Source organism: Condylura cristata, unplaced genomic scaffold (assembly GCF_000260355.1).
Source record: "Condylura cristata isolate star-nosed mole 26May11 unplaced genomic scaffold, ConCri1.0 scaffold00047, whole genome shotgun sequence".
NCBI classification, from domain to species: domain Eukaryota; kingdom Metazoa; phylum Chordata; class Mammalia; order Eulipotyphla; family Talpidae; genus Condylura; species Condylura cristata.
This window is the reverse complement of record NW_004567148.1, coordinates 2,826,957-2,841,493: the sequence shown is the minus strand read 5'-3', so window position 1 is coordinate 2,841,493 and position 14,537 is coordinate 2,826,957. Positions and strand designations below refer to the sequence as shown.

At 41.3% G+C, this 14,537-nt stretch overlaps 1 protein-coding gene across 1 annotated transcript in view; it reads right to left on the bottom strand.

Moving 5' to 3' along the window:
- The window catches only part of LOC101636091 (transmembrane protein 117), a 355,789-nt gene that overhangs the window by 287,002 nt on the left and 54,250 nt on the right, over nt 1-14,537 (bottom strand). Inside the window, exon 3 of the mRNA XM_004694771.2 lies at nt 7,031-7,163. Coding sequence (XP_004694828.2) covers nt 7,031-7,163 — 133 coding nt within the window. The remainder of the gene's footprint in view (nt 1-7,030; nt 7,164-14,537) is intronic.

The following is a 14,537-nucleotide window of genomic DNA, read 5'->3' as shown; positions in this document are numbered from 1 at the left end:
AAAAAAAAATGTACAAAAAGATGTAAAAATAAACTATTATATTAAAAAAAAATACAGCACAAACAACAGTCTTAAAAGAAGCCAACCACCCCCCACTGTGGTATTGCCTCCAGTTAGGCAGGACTGTCTGTCTCCCCTCCCCCATCTTCTTGTTGCCCTCCTCCCCCCTCTCTCCTTTCTCTCACTTGAAACCTCCCTGGGTTACAGCTCTTGTCCAGTTCAGCCATTCATTTCCCACTTTTCTTCTCACTAGCCCCTTCCCGACAATCAGCTCTGCCCCTCACACTCAGCCTTGGTAATTAATTGTGCTATTATTGTGAATTAATCGTACAAGCAAGTCAATGTTTAGCCTAATTAAGAATGAAGCCAACAAATTATTTAAAGCACCACTCTAGCCGAATTTGCATTCAGTCATGTATTAGTAGCAATGCAGCTTTTCAGATGCTGGCTCCAACTCTTGCAGACAATCATCACTCACTACAGCTTTATTTTCTCCCCAGCCCTGGTCCTGAGCACAGCTCCAGGCTTCCACACTTTCTCCACTCCCACATGCAGCATTCTATTATATACCTTAGGAAATAACACCCTCTCTCTCTCTTATCATTTACTATCATTCGAGCTGATCACTGTGTACTTCAGAAAGTTTGTCACTTTAAAGAATATAAAAATTGTGTGGTTTAGCATCATCAAAGATTATTAAAATTTTTTTCATTGCCATTTCTTAAAATTAACTTCACACCATTGAACATTAAAAAAAAAAAAACCCTGGTGGCCTAGGGGTTAAGTCTCAGCATTATCACCATTATTGTCTGAGTTCAATCCCTGACCAGGGAGCTGACCCATATGGCGCAGCAGATCTCTCCTGTCTCGCCCACTGCTCTTCTCAGCAATGGATTTCAGTAGAGTCTGCCTGTACTGCTCCCCACTCTGTCTCTGGTGAATCCTCTTGCCCTCCACATCTCTGGCTTGTACACCAGCTCTTGTATGCATAAATAAAAATAAATCTTTCGGGAAAAAAAGTGGGGATAACAGTGTGAAAAGCTAAGGTATCTGAAACACAGTGCATTTGTCTACTCATCTATTTATTTTAATTGAAGAGGCAGTGTTTGCAGCCTTGCTGGTGTTTTGGAAGTACAGGATCTCCCCTTCCTGTGTAGTCCCTGTAGAGCACACGCCAGTGCACCCCAAGTCCTTCACCTTGCCTCCTATGTTCACACAGGTCTGTTCTCATTTCTCCCCACCACTCCCCTGCCTGGGGATGGCTCAGCTCAATGGTCAGCTGGACAGTACACAGCATTTGGTCTTTAACAGCTTCCTGCAGCTCACAGATAAAGTTGGGCCGCCCTCACCCGTTTATTCATCTGTCCACCCCCCCACAGCTCTCACTGCCGGTGCATACGAGGGCTGCTTGGGCCAGCTGCTGGCAAGGAACGCGTGGAACACTCCCCTGCTCCTCTCCCTGCCCACCAGTCCTCGACTCTGCTTATTAAGGGTGCTCAATGCATTCAGCAAACGTCCCATACAATTTCTTGCTAAAACTTAGAGGAGAAACAAGGTCTGTTTCATCTTCATTATGCAAGCTGCCTAATTCTGACCTTCATTTTTTCCAGATCTTGTATTTGAGTACTTGCACTCATGTTCAAAATTGCCTAAATCACTTTGTCTTACTGTCTGACTCTGACACATATTGGGTCTACTGGTTAATATGTGGCAAGTTCTGAAAAGTCTATGAAAAAATAAAACTTTGCTTGATGATCAACACAGCTGTTTTACATCTCCCTCACATACTGCTCCAGAGTTGGGAATCTTTGGAAACTGATTTCAGGAAACAGTGGGATTTTTATCTGTGTCAAGGTCTAATTTCCTTCTTGCAAGACATGACACTTATCTTCAGAATACTGAATAATTTTAATATCTTCAGAATACTGGGCTATAAACATAGACATATGTATCAGTGAATGTACATGTTACTTATATCTGCCATTACTGAAAGCTGCTTCCACACCTAAAACAGAGGAAGCACATCACAAAATGATTACAGGCCTTACTGTGTGGATTTATTCCCCTAAATCCATTAACAACTAGTAAGGCAAATAATCCAGCATCAAGTTTCAGGAGTTCTTGGGAAGGAAGATAATCTTCTGAGGGGAAAAAAAAAATCTGCCTTGGAACAGAGAAAATCAGCACTGAAAACACGCTTTTGCTGCCACCAAGTGGCACTTTTCATAATTGCTTCTGGACATGACCAGCGGAGTGATGGCCCAGCTCTTCCTCCTTTCATTCCTTTGCAAGCCACCTGTGTCACCCTTTGGAGATGCACGGTATTTGCACAGACAAGGAAATCTTTCCCAGTTTGAAAGGCTGTACAACCAATGCGATAAATTCCACAACTGAGAGGCCTCAGAAAGGCAACATTAGGAAGGGCTGGCAGCTCCAAACATTAAAATCACTTCCTGGGCCCTCCCTGCTGGTGCAGGGGGTAAATGCAGCACTAAGAAGCTAAAGCCACTTCCGCATGAGTTCAATCCCCAGCTTCGGAGGTGACCCACATGGCGTGACAGACCTCTCCTGGCCCACCCACTGCTCCCTCAGCAGTGTACTTCGTCAGTCAGCCTGTTCTACTCCGCACTCTGTCTCTGGTGAATCCTCTCATCTCCCCTGCCGCCTCTGGCCTGTACCCCAGTTCTGTATGCATAAATAAATAAATCTTTTAAAAAAAAATCACTTCCTTCAGGCCAATAAGGATCTCAGCTGCCTGCTGAGCTCACCTCTCTTCCTTTCACCAGATAGAGACCCTCCACCTAGACTGGCAGTGAGTTAACTAGCTGAACACAAACGAGGTAGTCTACAAGTAGGGGGCGGTTCAGGCAGAATGAGTTTTAACCCAACCGTATAACCATATTTCCTATGGTTTCGGGGCTTCCCCACCCCATTTGCATCACATTTTCTTCAGGTTTCAGCCCTGGAGGTCAATGGTACAGCATACTGGGCAAGTGTGGTCGCCACATATCCGCCTCTTAACTTAGGGGATTGTTTTGCCCCTTTCCTCTTGGAGCACTTTCCATTTTCTCTGCCAAGACAGAATTCATTAAATACGGGTTGAATGAAAGGAAAAAGACAATTGCTGTATTAAAGCAACGCGAAACCAAAACGCTGTAGCAGCAGGTTGCTGTGTTCTGAAAAGGTTTCCCTCAGAGCCCCGGTTCTTCTAACTGGAAAGTGCATCCATGTGATTTGGATTTTGAAAGGAAAAGTCCCAGATAAGCCCTTGAGGATAGAAGTTGAGGCAAGAGGGAAATGAATTACTCTACGGAAATAGTCAGAGGAATTCTGGATGTTAGTGGGGGCGGGCAGTCCAGAGAGTGAGCACCTGAATCTTGGAGGAGGAAATGGAATGCTTCTGGGGGTCTAAAATTCAAAGGAAACTGTGTATTAGAACCATGAAACGACGTTGCTGGTGATGAGATCCCCCCTCGGTCCCCAAGAGCACGCTGGCGCCACCTGTGACCGTGTCATGCTCTCCAGACCACCCCCGCAGCGCTCTGCCACCCCTACTGCAGGTTCTACTTCAGGTTCTGGTGTAACATGAGCGTTAAAACAAATCCCCAAATCATGGCTTCTGAGAACCTCTCCCTCGGCTTACTACTGTTTTCCAAGTCCTTCATTTTGCATCTGGGATTTTTTTTTTTTCTTCTAACCTTTGGGTAAGCTCAGGTTTGCATTTAAAAAGAGTCTATCAGAAAATGAATCCTTGAATTGGCTAACTAATTCATTAATAGAGTCTATCAGAATACACCGTATTTTCCAACATTTCCCAGGATGCCTCTGAGAAAAGGAAGATGTTGGTGAAATGTCAAACTCTGGCTGGAGTAAGAAACTTCTCAGCAGCAGGACTCCCCTATCATGCCTGGCATTCACAGACATTCAAGCTACCAGCTTCATCATGCTGTGTTCCCCACACAAGCAGGAAGCTTCCTTCCTGCATCCCTCAGTCAGAGCCCAAAAATGTAAAGCTGCAAGATAAGTCAGAGGGAGAAAGGCACACAAGGTGGTTTCACTTGTATGTGGAATCCAGAGAAGCAAAACAAAGGAACTGACAAAACTGAATCAAAACCCACCCTAAAAATAGGACCGCAGGACTGAGGCTCTCAGAGGGGCTGAGTATGACTCAGGGGGCAGGGGACTCAGTGGTCAGTGTAGAGAAGAGTTTGGGTTACTACTCAGCCTCTGTGAAAAGGAGGATGCTGGAGAAATGTTCAGATGCCAAGCTGTGCATGAATGGCGGAGAGAGTTTGGAGCCACACTCTTCCAAGGCATAGACAGAGGTGCGTACCAATGCTACTTCGATGAACATGAATAAAACTTCAAAAGAGACACAACCACAATGTAGCATTGGAGGAAAAAAGATGAATATGGTTTCATCTTGGAGACTTAAAGGAGAAAAGAAGTTACTATGAGCAGCCTTTTGACGAGAGGGTAAAAAGAAAAGCCAAGAAAAGGGATGTAAGAAACACGACTTGCCTGAGGCTTAAACCTTTCCCTGCCTCTCCCCTGCTCCAGCCAGCTGGCTCTCTGCTTACCTCCCCAGGGATGGCCAAGCCACAGGAGCTGCAGCCCTCTGCAGGGACATCACCGTGTAACAGAAAACCAGGAGCAAGCAACCTGGCGGTTGTCAAAGGAAGGCTGGCTCACTCGCCTGCCAATCTCGAGTTCCAATCACATGGACTTAGAGGGTTTGTTCTTTGTAAGTAGGGATCAGGGGACTGAGGCTTCACATAAATTTATACCCAGCCCCAAAATTGGAGGGGGCAAAGGCAAATCATTCCCCACTCCCGGGAAACTCCCTTCTTCCTCTCTGAAACCCTAAATCCACTCAGTTGAGGCTTGAAAGTTTGTAGCTAAGAAGGTTCTACATGAACACAGACAGAGACGTCTGAAGCCTTTTCAGAATGGCACTGGACAGCATTCCCAGAGGGACCCACAAGCCAGGACACTCTACCATCCTCCCGGCAAATCAGACAGAGTGGAATCCTGAATTCTCAGCACCAGCAGCAGGGCTTGCTCCAAAACTGCCCTCATGTGACTGTGCCCACTGCCCTCTCCACACCCGCAGGCCCCGTCCCCCCCAGTCCTACCAGAAAGGTCTCAGATAACCTGGCGTCTCTGGGAGAAACCCCAAAGCTCTTGGCTACACTTGCTCTAAGTTTCTTTTCCTCTAAGTTTACATTCCTGCCTTACTTAAAATGTTCACAAATTCAGACGGAGTGTCGTAAATCTCAGTAATACTTCTTTTATACACGGCCATGTAATTTCTTCTTTTATGTATAAAACTAAGCCATTACTTCGCTGCTTTAGATTGCAGCATTATTAGGACATCCTTTCAGTTAAAAGAGCCTTTTCCAACAAAAATGAGGCACATTGGTGAGGAGTGTGGGCATTACCTAAGATTATGAAATATATTTAGGCTGAGAATAAAAGAATCACGTTCAATTTTAATTGACAGATATGCATAAACCCTAACTACTTCCTCTCTAGATTTCTGCATGTATACCCTACTTCTTTTAATTTTCCAATTCAGCTTGAATGATAAAAATACAAAGAAAGAGCAACAGAATCAGCCATCAGTCAAACCTGTGCTAGCTTCAGGGCTTACTATATCACTGGGATTCACTACTTTAGTATAACCACTTCTCAATTATTGCTTACAATATTTAATTATAATGCATTCTTATAAATCGATGAAATCTCCCTGGGCTTCAGTATCTCCATTTGAAAAATGAAGATACTACAAATACCTATTGCAAGTCAGCGTGAGGTTTAAATAAGAAAATCTGTATCTGGCACTGGATGCTCAGTAACTATTCACTCTCATGAAGATGGGTTTTATGAACTAATGAGCACTGTGCAATGTGCCACAGGTCACCTATTAATTCACTTATTACTTTTAAACTTGCTTTTGTCCTTAGGATATATACTTTCTGCTGGCACAGACCTTGTTAGCTCCACAAAAGAAAACAAATAAATTAGATAAAAAGCCAACTTCTGAGCAAATATTTTATACACAATATTTTATATAGTACATCCAAAGTATATACTGCCATTTAATGTATCATCTGTCATCAATGAATAGTGCTGACTAAATCCACATCACATCACAACAGCTGCACTGTGGGAAGCAGTGACACCCTTGCGACTTGCCTACGCTCCTCTTAGAAGAGAAGGGCAAATACCTAGGATAAACACCTAGCTGCCCACTCAGCAAGGAGGCTGAGCAACGCATTCCTTGTTACTATTTCAGTGCATACTAACATCTACAGTGGTTTATTATCACTAATTGAATTCTTCATACTGTAGGCCAAGCCAATCTCTTTATAATCTGGCTTTTATAACTTACTGACAACAAACTGAGAACTAGAGAAGCTGTAAAATAAAGCCTTGAACCTTACTGACAGCAAACCAAGAACTAGAGAAAGCTAGTAGCTACCACATCTTCATGCCACAATGATTTGATTGGTGATCTGATAAGTATAGATTACAACCCTGAATTTGATACAGGTGGCCTACTTTTAAAATGACCCATTTATAACACAGGTCCCTCTGTTGGAACTGTCAAGAGACTGGAAAAAAATAAATGTTACCAGCATCAAACACCTTTAAGCAGGCATTGTAAAGCAATGGGATAGCAAAATTGGAGGCCCACATCTCAGCCACCTCTATTAATTGTGCGTTAACAAAGCAGCAAGATTCCTGATTCTCATATTCCTGTCTCTATCAAGAAATCAACGCCTGCTCTCAAACTACCCCAGAAATATCCTAGCGAATAAGGCACACCATATAACACTGCAAAATGCTGGAAATTTTGGGGGGAGAAAAGACTGAATGTTTTACATTTGAAAAATGCACAGATTATCCATATTTCAAATAGAAGGTTAGTAAAGGAGATTTAAGTTTCAGTACACTAAACTCTCCTTGAATCTTACAAGTTTGAAACAAAACACTCACCACAGTAGAAAGGGGAAAGATCACCTACCCCATGTTCCCATCCATTAGAAGAATGGTGTTGTATATGTGAGAAAAGATGAAGAGGAAGAGAATCGTGCTGAAGAACATCGTCATCCAGGACCCATGGTCCTCTCGAAACATTTTTAACCGCAGCAATTGACCTGCAATATAAACATCATTAAAATCAATGTTCATTGTAACTCATTAGTCACACTCTGCTTTTGTGGGGAATCTCTGTTATTTCACTGTACTCTCACATCCTGGCCAGAGGAACTCCCCAGGGCTGAAACCACTCTTTTGTCCCTTTCGTTCTTTTGCAAGTAAATGATAATGAATGACACCCCAGAGATACCTATAAGAGACTGTGCAAAATGGGAATCCCGTCTTCGGAGAGACGGCTTATTGTGCTGGCATGAAAATGTGCATGATTCGGAACACTGCTGTATGTTTTCTATTTCACAAATATGTTACTGGTTTATTCATACAAAAACTACTTAAGGCAATGGTGAAGAAGTTGCATAAATATATATGTTTTTGGATGAGAATTCTCTCTCTATCAACAGCCAGCAGTTTTCATACACAGTTAAGTTACCAAACACAGGACAATTATTAAAATGGCACTTCAAGGCACTCCCTGGTAGTGCAGTGGGTTAAAGCACAGCACTATGAAGCGATCCACAGCCACTGCAGCACGAGCCCAGGGAGCTGACCCACATGGCCCAGCAGACCTCTTCTGTCTCGCTTGCTGCTCCCTTCAGCAGTGTACTTCATTGATCTGCCCGTTCTGCTCCCCACTCTGTCTCTAGTGAATGCTCTCACCACCCTGCACCTCTGGTCTGTACTCCAGTTCTTATATATATGCATAAATAAATAAATCTTTTAAAAATATATAGCACTTCAGACTGCACTTGGAAACCAACACTAATAGAAATACTGTCCTGGCTGAAATTTTAAATAGAGCCAACATGGGATTTTTGGTGACCTCAGGCTGTGTCTTGGCATAACCAAAGGGGGCCTGAATCTCCCACGCTAACTCAGCATCCTTCAGAATCTAAAGCTGTCCCTCAAACTAACGTCTCCTGCATTCTACACTTAGCATATCCTACTACATGGAGAAAACAAGCCTAACCTCAATCTTAGGAACTTCCATGGATTATTCTATTAAAAAGGTTACTCATACTAAAAATTCACCAAACACAAAAAGAAATGAGTGGAAGTTGGCAAAAACACAAACAAGACAGACTGTTAAAGGACTTTGAATACTGGAGTTATCAACAGAAAAAAATTTATGTCTTATACTTACATATATATAATAGTAATAATCTTTTAATACCTATTAATTATATCAACACTCTAATTTCTGACTATGTCTGATGCATTTACTTTCTTCCCATTAGGTATCATCTTTGCCTGCCTAATTTTCTTTATTGATTTATTGACTGACATACAATATTAGTTTCAGACATCAACCAAGTGCTCAAATTATTTTGTATATTATGAAATGGTTATCACAATAATTCTAGTTAACATCCATCATCACCCACAGTTAGTAAATGCTGAACTTCACATGCTCAGGAACGGCTTTATAACTGAAAGAGTCCCTGTCAACCACCTTCACCCATTTCACTCCTCCCCTCACCACCCCCACCCATACCTCTGACAATGGGCAATCTGTTCTCTGTGTCTATGAGCTCTATGTTTTGTTTTAGACTGTTTTAATCATACAGCATTTCTCCTTCTCTCACTGATTTCATTGGCCATAAGGCTCTTGAGATCCATCCATATTGTTGTAAATAGCAAGATTTGGATCTCTGGTAATTTTTTAGTGGACACCAGACACAAGTTTCACTTTCTTGGATGGCAGGTAGTTTTGTATTTTTCCAAGTACTCTTATGTGTTATTCTGAGGTGCATTTAAGTTATTTGGAAATCATTTTATCTTGATGAGCCTTACTTTTAGGCTTATTACTAGGCCGAGGGGGGCTCTTTTCTAGATCTACTGAATACTCTATTTGACACACCATAAATTGAAGGTCTTACCTCTCTCCCCAGGAGTACATAAACTAATCCCAGCCCCGTGCAGCCATTAAGGAATTTTCCCTGTTCTTTTTGAGTGACTCCTTCCCGTGCCTTTGGGGGTTTTCTCCCATGCAAGGGCTGATGAAGCAAAGCAGATCTGGATCTGTAGACCTCTAGAGAAACTTCTCTGTGCTCCGCTCTCCTTTCCTGGCCCATCCTATGCATTCTGGTTGCCTTGCCTCGTCATACAATTAACACTACCTTCTCAGTTCACAGAGACCCCAGGAGTTTCCTGACTCCCTTCTTCACACACTGAAGCTAGAAATCCTCTCCAGGAAGTCAGATGGGGTAACTGTAGGCACATTTACATAAAAATATGAAGAAAGAGACTTTTTTTGCATAGAAGAACTAGGGTACAGGCCAGAGGTGTGGGGAGGAGTGGGGGGAGGACCAGAAACAGAGTGGAAAAAACAACAAGCAGATTGACTGATATACACTGCTAAGGTTGTCAGCCAGTAAGAACAGAGAGCTCTTCTGCACCATGTGGGTCAGCTCCCTGGCAGGGGATCGAACTCAGGCTGTTGCATGAGTGCTGAGACTTCACCCCTAGGCCACCAGGGCGGCTCAAGAGACAATTTTGAAACCATACAGTCAAGACAGATTGCTTCAAAGTCATAACAGCCATGACAGTGGAAGACTTCCCAACAGTCATGATGGGGGTCATAAAGCAATGCTTCAAAGTGCTGAGAAAGAGGACTGTCAATGTACAGTTATGTGAACTGAGCAAAAGTATCTGCTGCAATGAAAGCTGATACTGGAAGAACCAAAGAGCAAACAAGGCAACCAGGACATGAGAGCCAAGACCCTGAAAGAAGTAAAGTGCACTCAAGTGAGCTCCCATTCACTGTTCTTCCTTCCCTTCGGGATATTTGCTGGTTATTCAGGGTGGGGAAAAGGGCATACGTGAAACACTGTGACCTAGCATTTGAAGCAATGTCAGTGGATCAGAGACAAAACCTGTAGAGCAGTGTCACAGGTGCAATCTGGATACAAGGACCAGAGCACCAAAAGGGGGCAGGGGTTCGGAATATGGGCCCAAAATCTAACACAATTTCCCATATAACAATGCCGACCCATAAACTATGTAAGTGAGAGGCAGGATTAGCTGCTATAAGAAAAAACTAGATTTTTAACAGTCTTAAGATGGTGAGGGAACAAAAATTGGTATTCAGTACACATAGATCCAGACTTGTGAGAAAAGCCCAGATTTCAGTTAGGATGACAGCTAAAGAGGTAGGGACCACCATAGGGGGAGGAACAGATCAACCCAAACAAGATTTTTATACACGTTCCAAAAGAAAACTAAATATATTCGAGGGTAGATTATTATTGTCAACTTTATTTCTTTGTATGTTACCTGTTGTATCCAAGTTTGAGGAAATATGCATGAAAGGAAACAAGATACAAAAAATGTACTGGAAACCAAGAGAAAAAGCAGATAATATAAATAGGCCTGTAAATGGTGTCGATACAGAGTTATCAGGCATAGAATTCAAGGTAAACAGAATTAACATGTTCAAGAACATAGGTGAAAAGAGTATGAAATTTACTAAGAAATGAAAAGCATTTTTTAAAAGCATTGTGAAATTTGTAACTGAAAAATAAAAACAGAAATTAAAAACCAATTTAATAGCAGATGCATATGTACATACTGTATAAATGTAGTATAGAAGTATTCTCTTTCAGATACTGAACACTAAGCAGATTAGTGGGGAACAGAGGTGTGAAGTGATAAAAGCTCATGAAGAAAGTGATTTATTTTTCAAATTTTTGCATAGAAGAATGGGAGTGTATGCAGGAGGTGAAAGGATTCACCAGAGACAGAGTAGGGAGCAGAACAAGCAGATCAACTGAAATACACTGCTGAGGGGGGCAGCAGGCAAGGCAGGAGAGGTCTGCTGCACCATGTGGATCAGCTCCCTGGCCAGGGATCGAACTCAGGTCGTAGTGGTGATTGTGTGTTAGCACTGAGACTTAACCCCTCTGCCACAGGGAGGCTCAAGAAAGTGATCTTGACTGTGCTGGTGGCTTCGATGGCTTCTCAGCCACAAACATGTCAAACCTTATACAACTATACACTTAAAAGATGCAGTTCATTTTATGCCCAATATACATAAAGTTGTTATAAATAAAAAGTTGTTAGGATTTAGAACATGTGGAAGTTAAGGTTATGATAAAAATAAATCAAAAGGAAGAGGTAAATGTAATTTAAAACAAAGGTTCTTTGAAAGAGTTCAAAATATTAATTAAAAGTAGATGCTAATTAGTCAATCATGTGTTTAAGTCTCTAGAGTAATCACCAAAAGAATAAATGTATAACTAACAAAGTAATAGAGTGGGGTAAATTAAGTATAAAAATAAGTGATTTATCCAAAGGCAAGCAAAGAAGAGAAAAAAAAAAAAACCTTAGGAAATATAGGATAATCAAAAAGCTATTTTGGAAACATGACAGACTTAAACCCAAAGATATCACTAATCACATAAGTGCACAAGACCTAAGTATTCCAACAACTGTCACAAAGACATTAAATTGGAAGAAACATAAAAATGAGAAAGTAAACTTTCATACTTCAAGAAAGTAAACTTAACTCCAAAATAATCTCAGAAGAAATACCTGTGACAAGAAGAAATGGGGAGAAAATAAACTAATCAAAGTGTATCAAATTTAAACACCATGTAGAATAATATTCTTGTGGGATTAAAAATAGAACTAGAATATGTAACAATCCCAAATTAATATGAGGTTAAGCCTAGTTTACTTGATCGAGGATGGACATCATTAGGGAGGTGATGAAGACACTGATTACTGCTCAGTATACTTAATATGCAGAGTAAAATTTCAAGGGTACTGACTAAAAGAGTATGCATTGAATAAAAACACATAAACAAAATGGGAGGGTTGAGAAGTGATAGAAAAATGAAAGAAACAAATGACCAGATTAAATGGGGCTCCATAAAAACTGGAGAAAAGGAAGAGAAAAGTTGTGTGAGTAGCGAATACCACAAAAGGTGGCAGAATTGTCATAATATAAAACAAACATACTGATATTCTAGCTAGGAGAAAATAATTTTAAAACATAGGAAACTGGTAGAAAAACAAAATCAAAGATGTGTTTGAAAGAGACATGTAAGAATAGTAGAAGTAAGAGGCTGTGAAATTGTAGACCAGCTGAAAGTAAACAAAAGCAAACTAAAATTCTAGGTGAAATGAATTTTATATGAAAGACTAACATTAGGGTTGATATTAGAGGGTATTAGCTTTATTAGGACTAAAGAAGTTATATAATGACAAATGCTGAATTCTGCAAGTACATACGACATCTTAAAGTCATGTGTACCAGATAGATGGGTACACATCTATTGTCTGACTTAATGATAGGGAGAAATTAAGAAATCCATTATCATAGGGTATTATTTTAACATTTTTTTTCTTACTGATAAGTCAGGAGGACACAAACAAAATATCAATGAATATTTGAATAAAACACACTTTAAATGTGATTTAGTCAACGTGAACCCTGCATGCAACAACTAGAGAATAAATATTCTCTTCCAACACACCCTGAAAACTTTTAAAGTTGACCATATACTAAAGCCCCCAGGGAGATTCTACAGAGTTTAGGCAAAAATTTCACACTTCAGGCCTCCCTGGTGGCCGAGGTGTTAAGTCTCAGTACTATCAATGCTACAGCCTAAATTCCATCCCCACCTAGGGAGCTGACCCTCATGGCACAGCAGACCTCTCCTTTCTCAACTACTGCTTCCCTCAGCTGTAGATTTCAGTGGATCAGCTTATTCTGTGACCTATTCTGTCTCTGGTGAATCCTCTCACCCCCTGTACTTCTGGCCTATACTCCAATTGTTCTACACAAAAAAATAAATAACAATTTCACACTGTCAATTCTGAACTGAATTTAGATATTTGCAAACTCAGAGATGTCTGGAGCTAAATCTTAGACACAATTAGTTTTCTTTAAAAAAAAATTATTTATTTATGCATACAGACCTGGAGTGCAGGCCAGAGGTGCAGGGGCGGTAAGAGACTTCACCAGAGACAGAGTGGGGAGCAAAATAAGCAGATCAACTAAGTACATTTGCTGACAGGAGCAGAGGACGAGATAGGAGAGGTCAGCCACACCATGTAGATTACTTCCAAGGCTGGGAATTGAACTTGCACTGAAGCGGCTGCAGCTAGCTTGCAGTGCTGCATCCTAACCCACTGTGCCATCAGGGAGGGCCCACACTAGGTTTTCTTAAATACGGACTTAATGAGTAAATAGACTAACAATCTAAGTTCAATATTTTTAAAGTATTAATTATATACACAGTTACTAAAAGTACTGCGGACACTTATGCCTAACATGTACTGTGTTACCTATTGGTGGCAGTTATTTGAGAGCCTAAAGCTGGGATTCTAACAGGTCTGATGAATCAAACGAAAAGAATTTCAATAATTTATTTTTTTTAGAGGTGTAAAATACAATAGGCAAGACAACACTGCATCTAATGCTGGGCTGGTGGGTATGCCAGTGACACAGGGTGCCGATGGTTCATGGCTGAGGTCTACAGACAAGAAACATAACCTTCTATCACGTAGGGATAAAACAAACAGTTCAGAGATGCATAAAAGAATATGTTCCCCCATCTGGGTGGAAGTAAGTATTAATTTGAAAAAGGATTTCATGGGCTGCATGCTCATTTTAAATTCTTGAGAGCTTATGAAATGGGGTCATTGATAAGCCATGCCCCTCAGCTGGGTCTCCACACCAAGGAGGTGAAATCCTGATGTAGCAAGGGAGGTAAGAGCCTCAATCAGCTGCACCCCATAGCAGAAGATCTCAACACAAGGCTCCAGCACAGAATATGATTTCATCAATTTCTTATACTTTCTTGAACACTCCAAGAAATAAGTGAGATGTTAAAAAAGGCTACAAACTTGAGACAGTAAAGACATGGTGAAACTGGGTTTGCATCTAAATGCGGCCCTCAGACCCAACTAAATAGTTTTTTAGCCAAACACTTAGCAGTGTGGGAGGTAACCTCTGAGATGGCCCCCAGAGAGTCTCACCTCCAGCTCATGTCGTATCCATGTAACCAAGAAAACATGGCTGAAGTGACAAATGATTTCCAAAATGAAATTATAAAAGAAATTGCAGTTTCCAGCTTAGTTTATCTGTCTTAATAGAGACAAATCAGCTGTCTTATTTTGGGGACAAGTTGTTTTCTGAAAAATCCACATGGAGGAACTGAGGACTCCATCACTAGCACCAACCTGCCTTCCACTGGAAAGAACCATCTTGGAAGAGAACCTCCCCATACAGCCTCCAAATAACTGTAGCTGTGGTAGATGGTTAACAGAACCTTGGTATGAAAGATACCAACGTGCTTATAAATTAGCACCTAGGGGCCCTCCCTGGTGGCACAGCAGGTTAAAGTGCAGCCCAGCAAGAGAGCCAC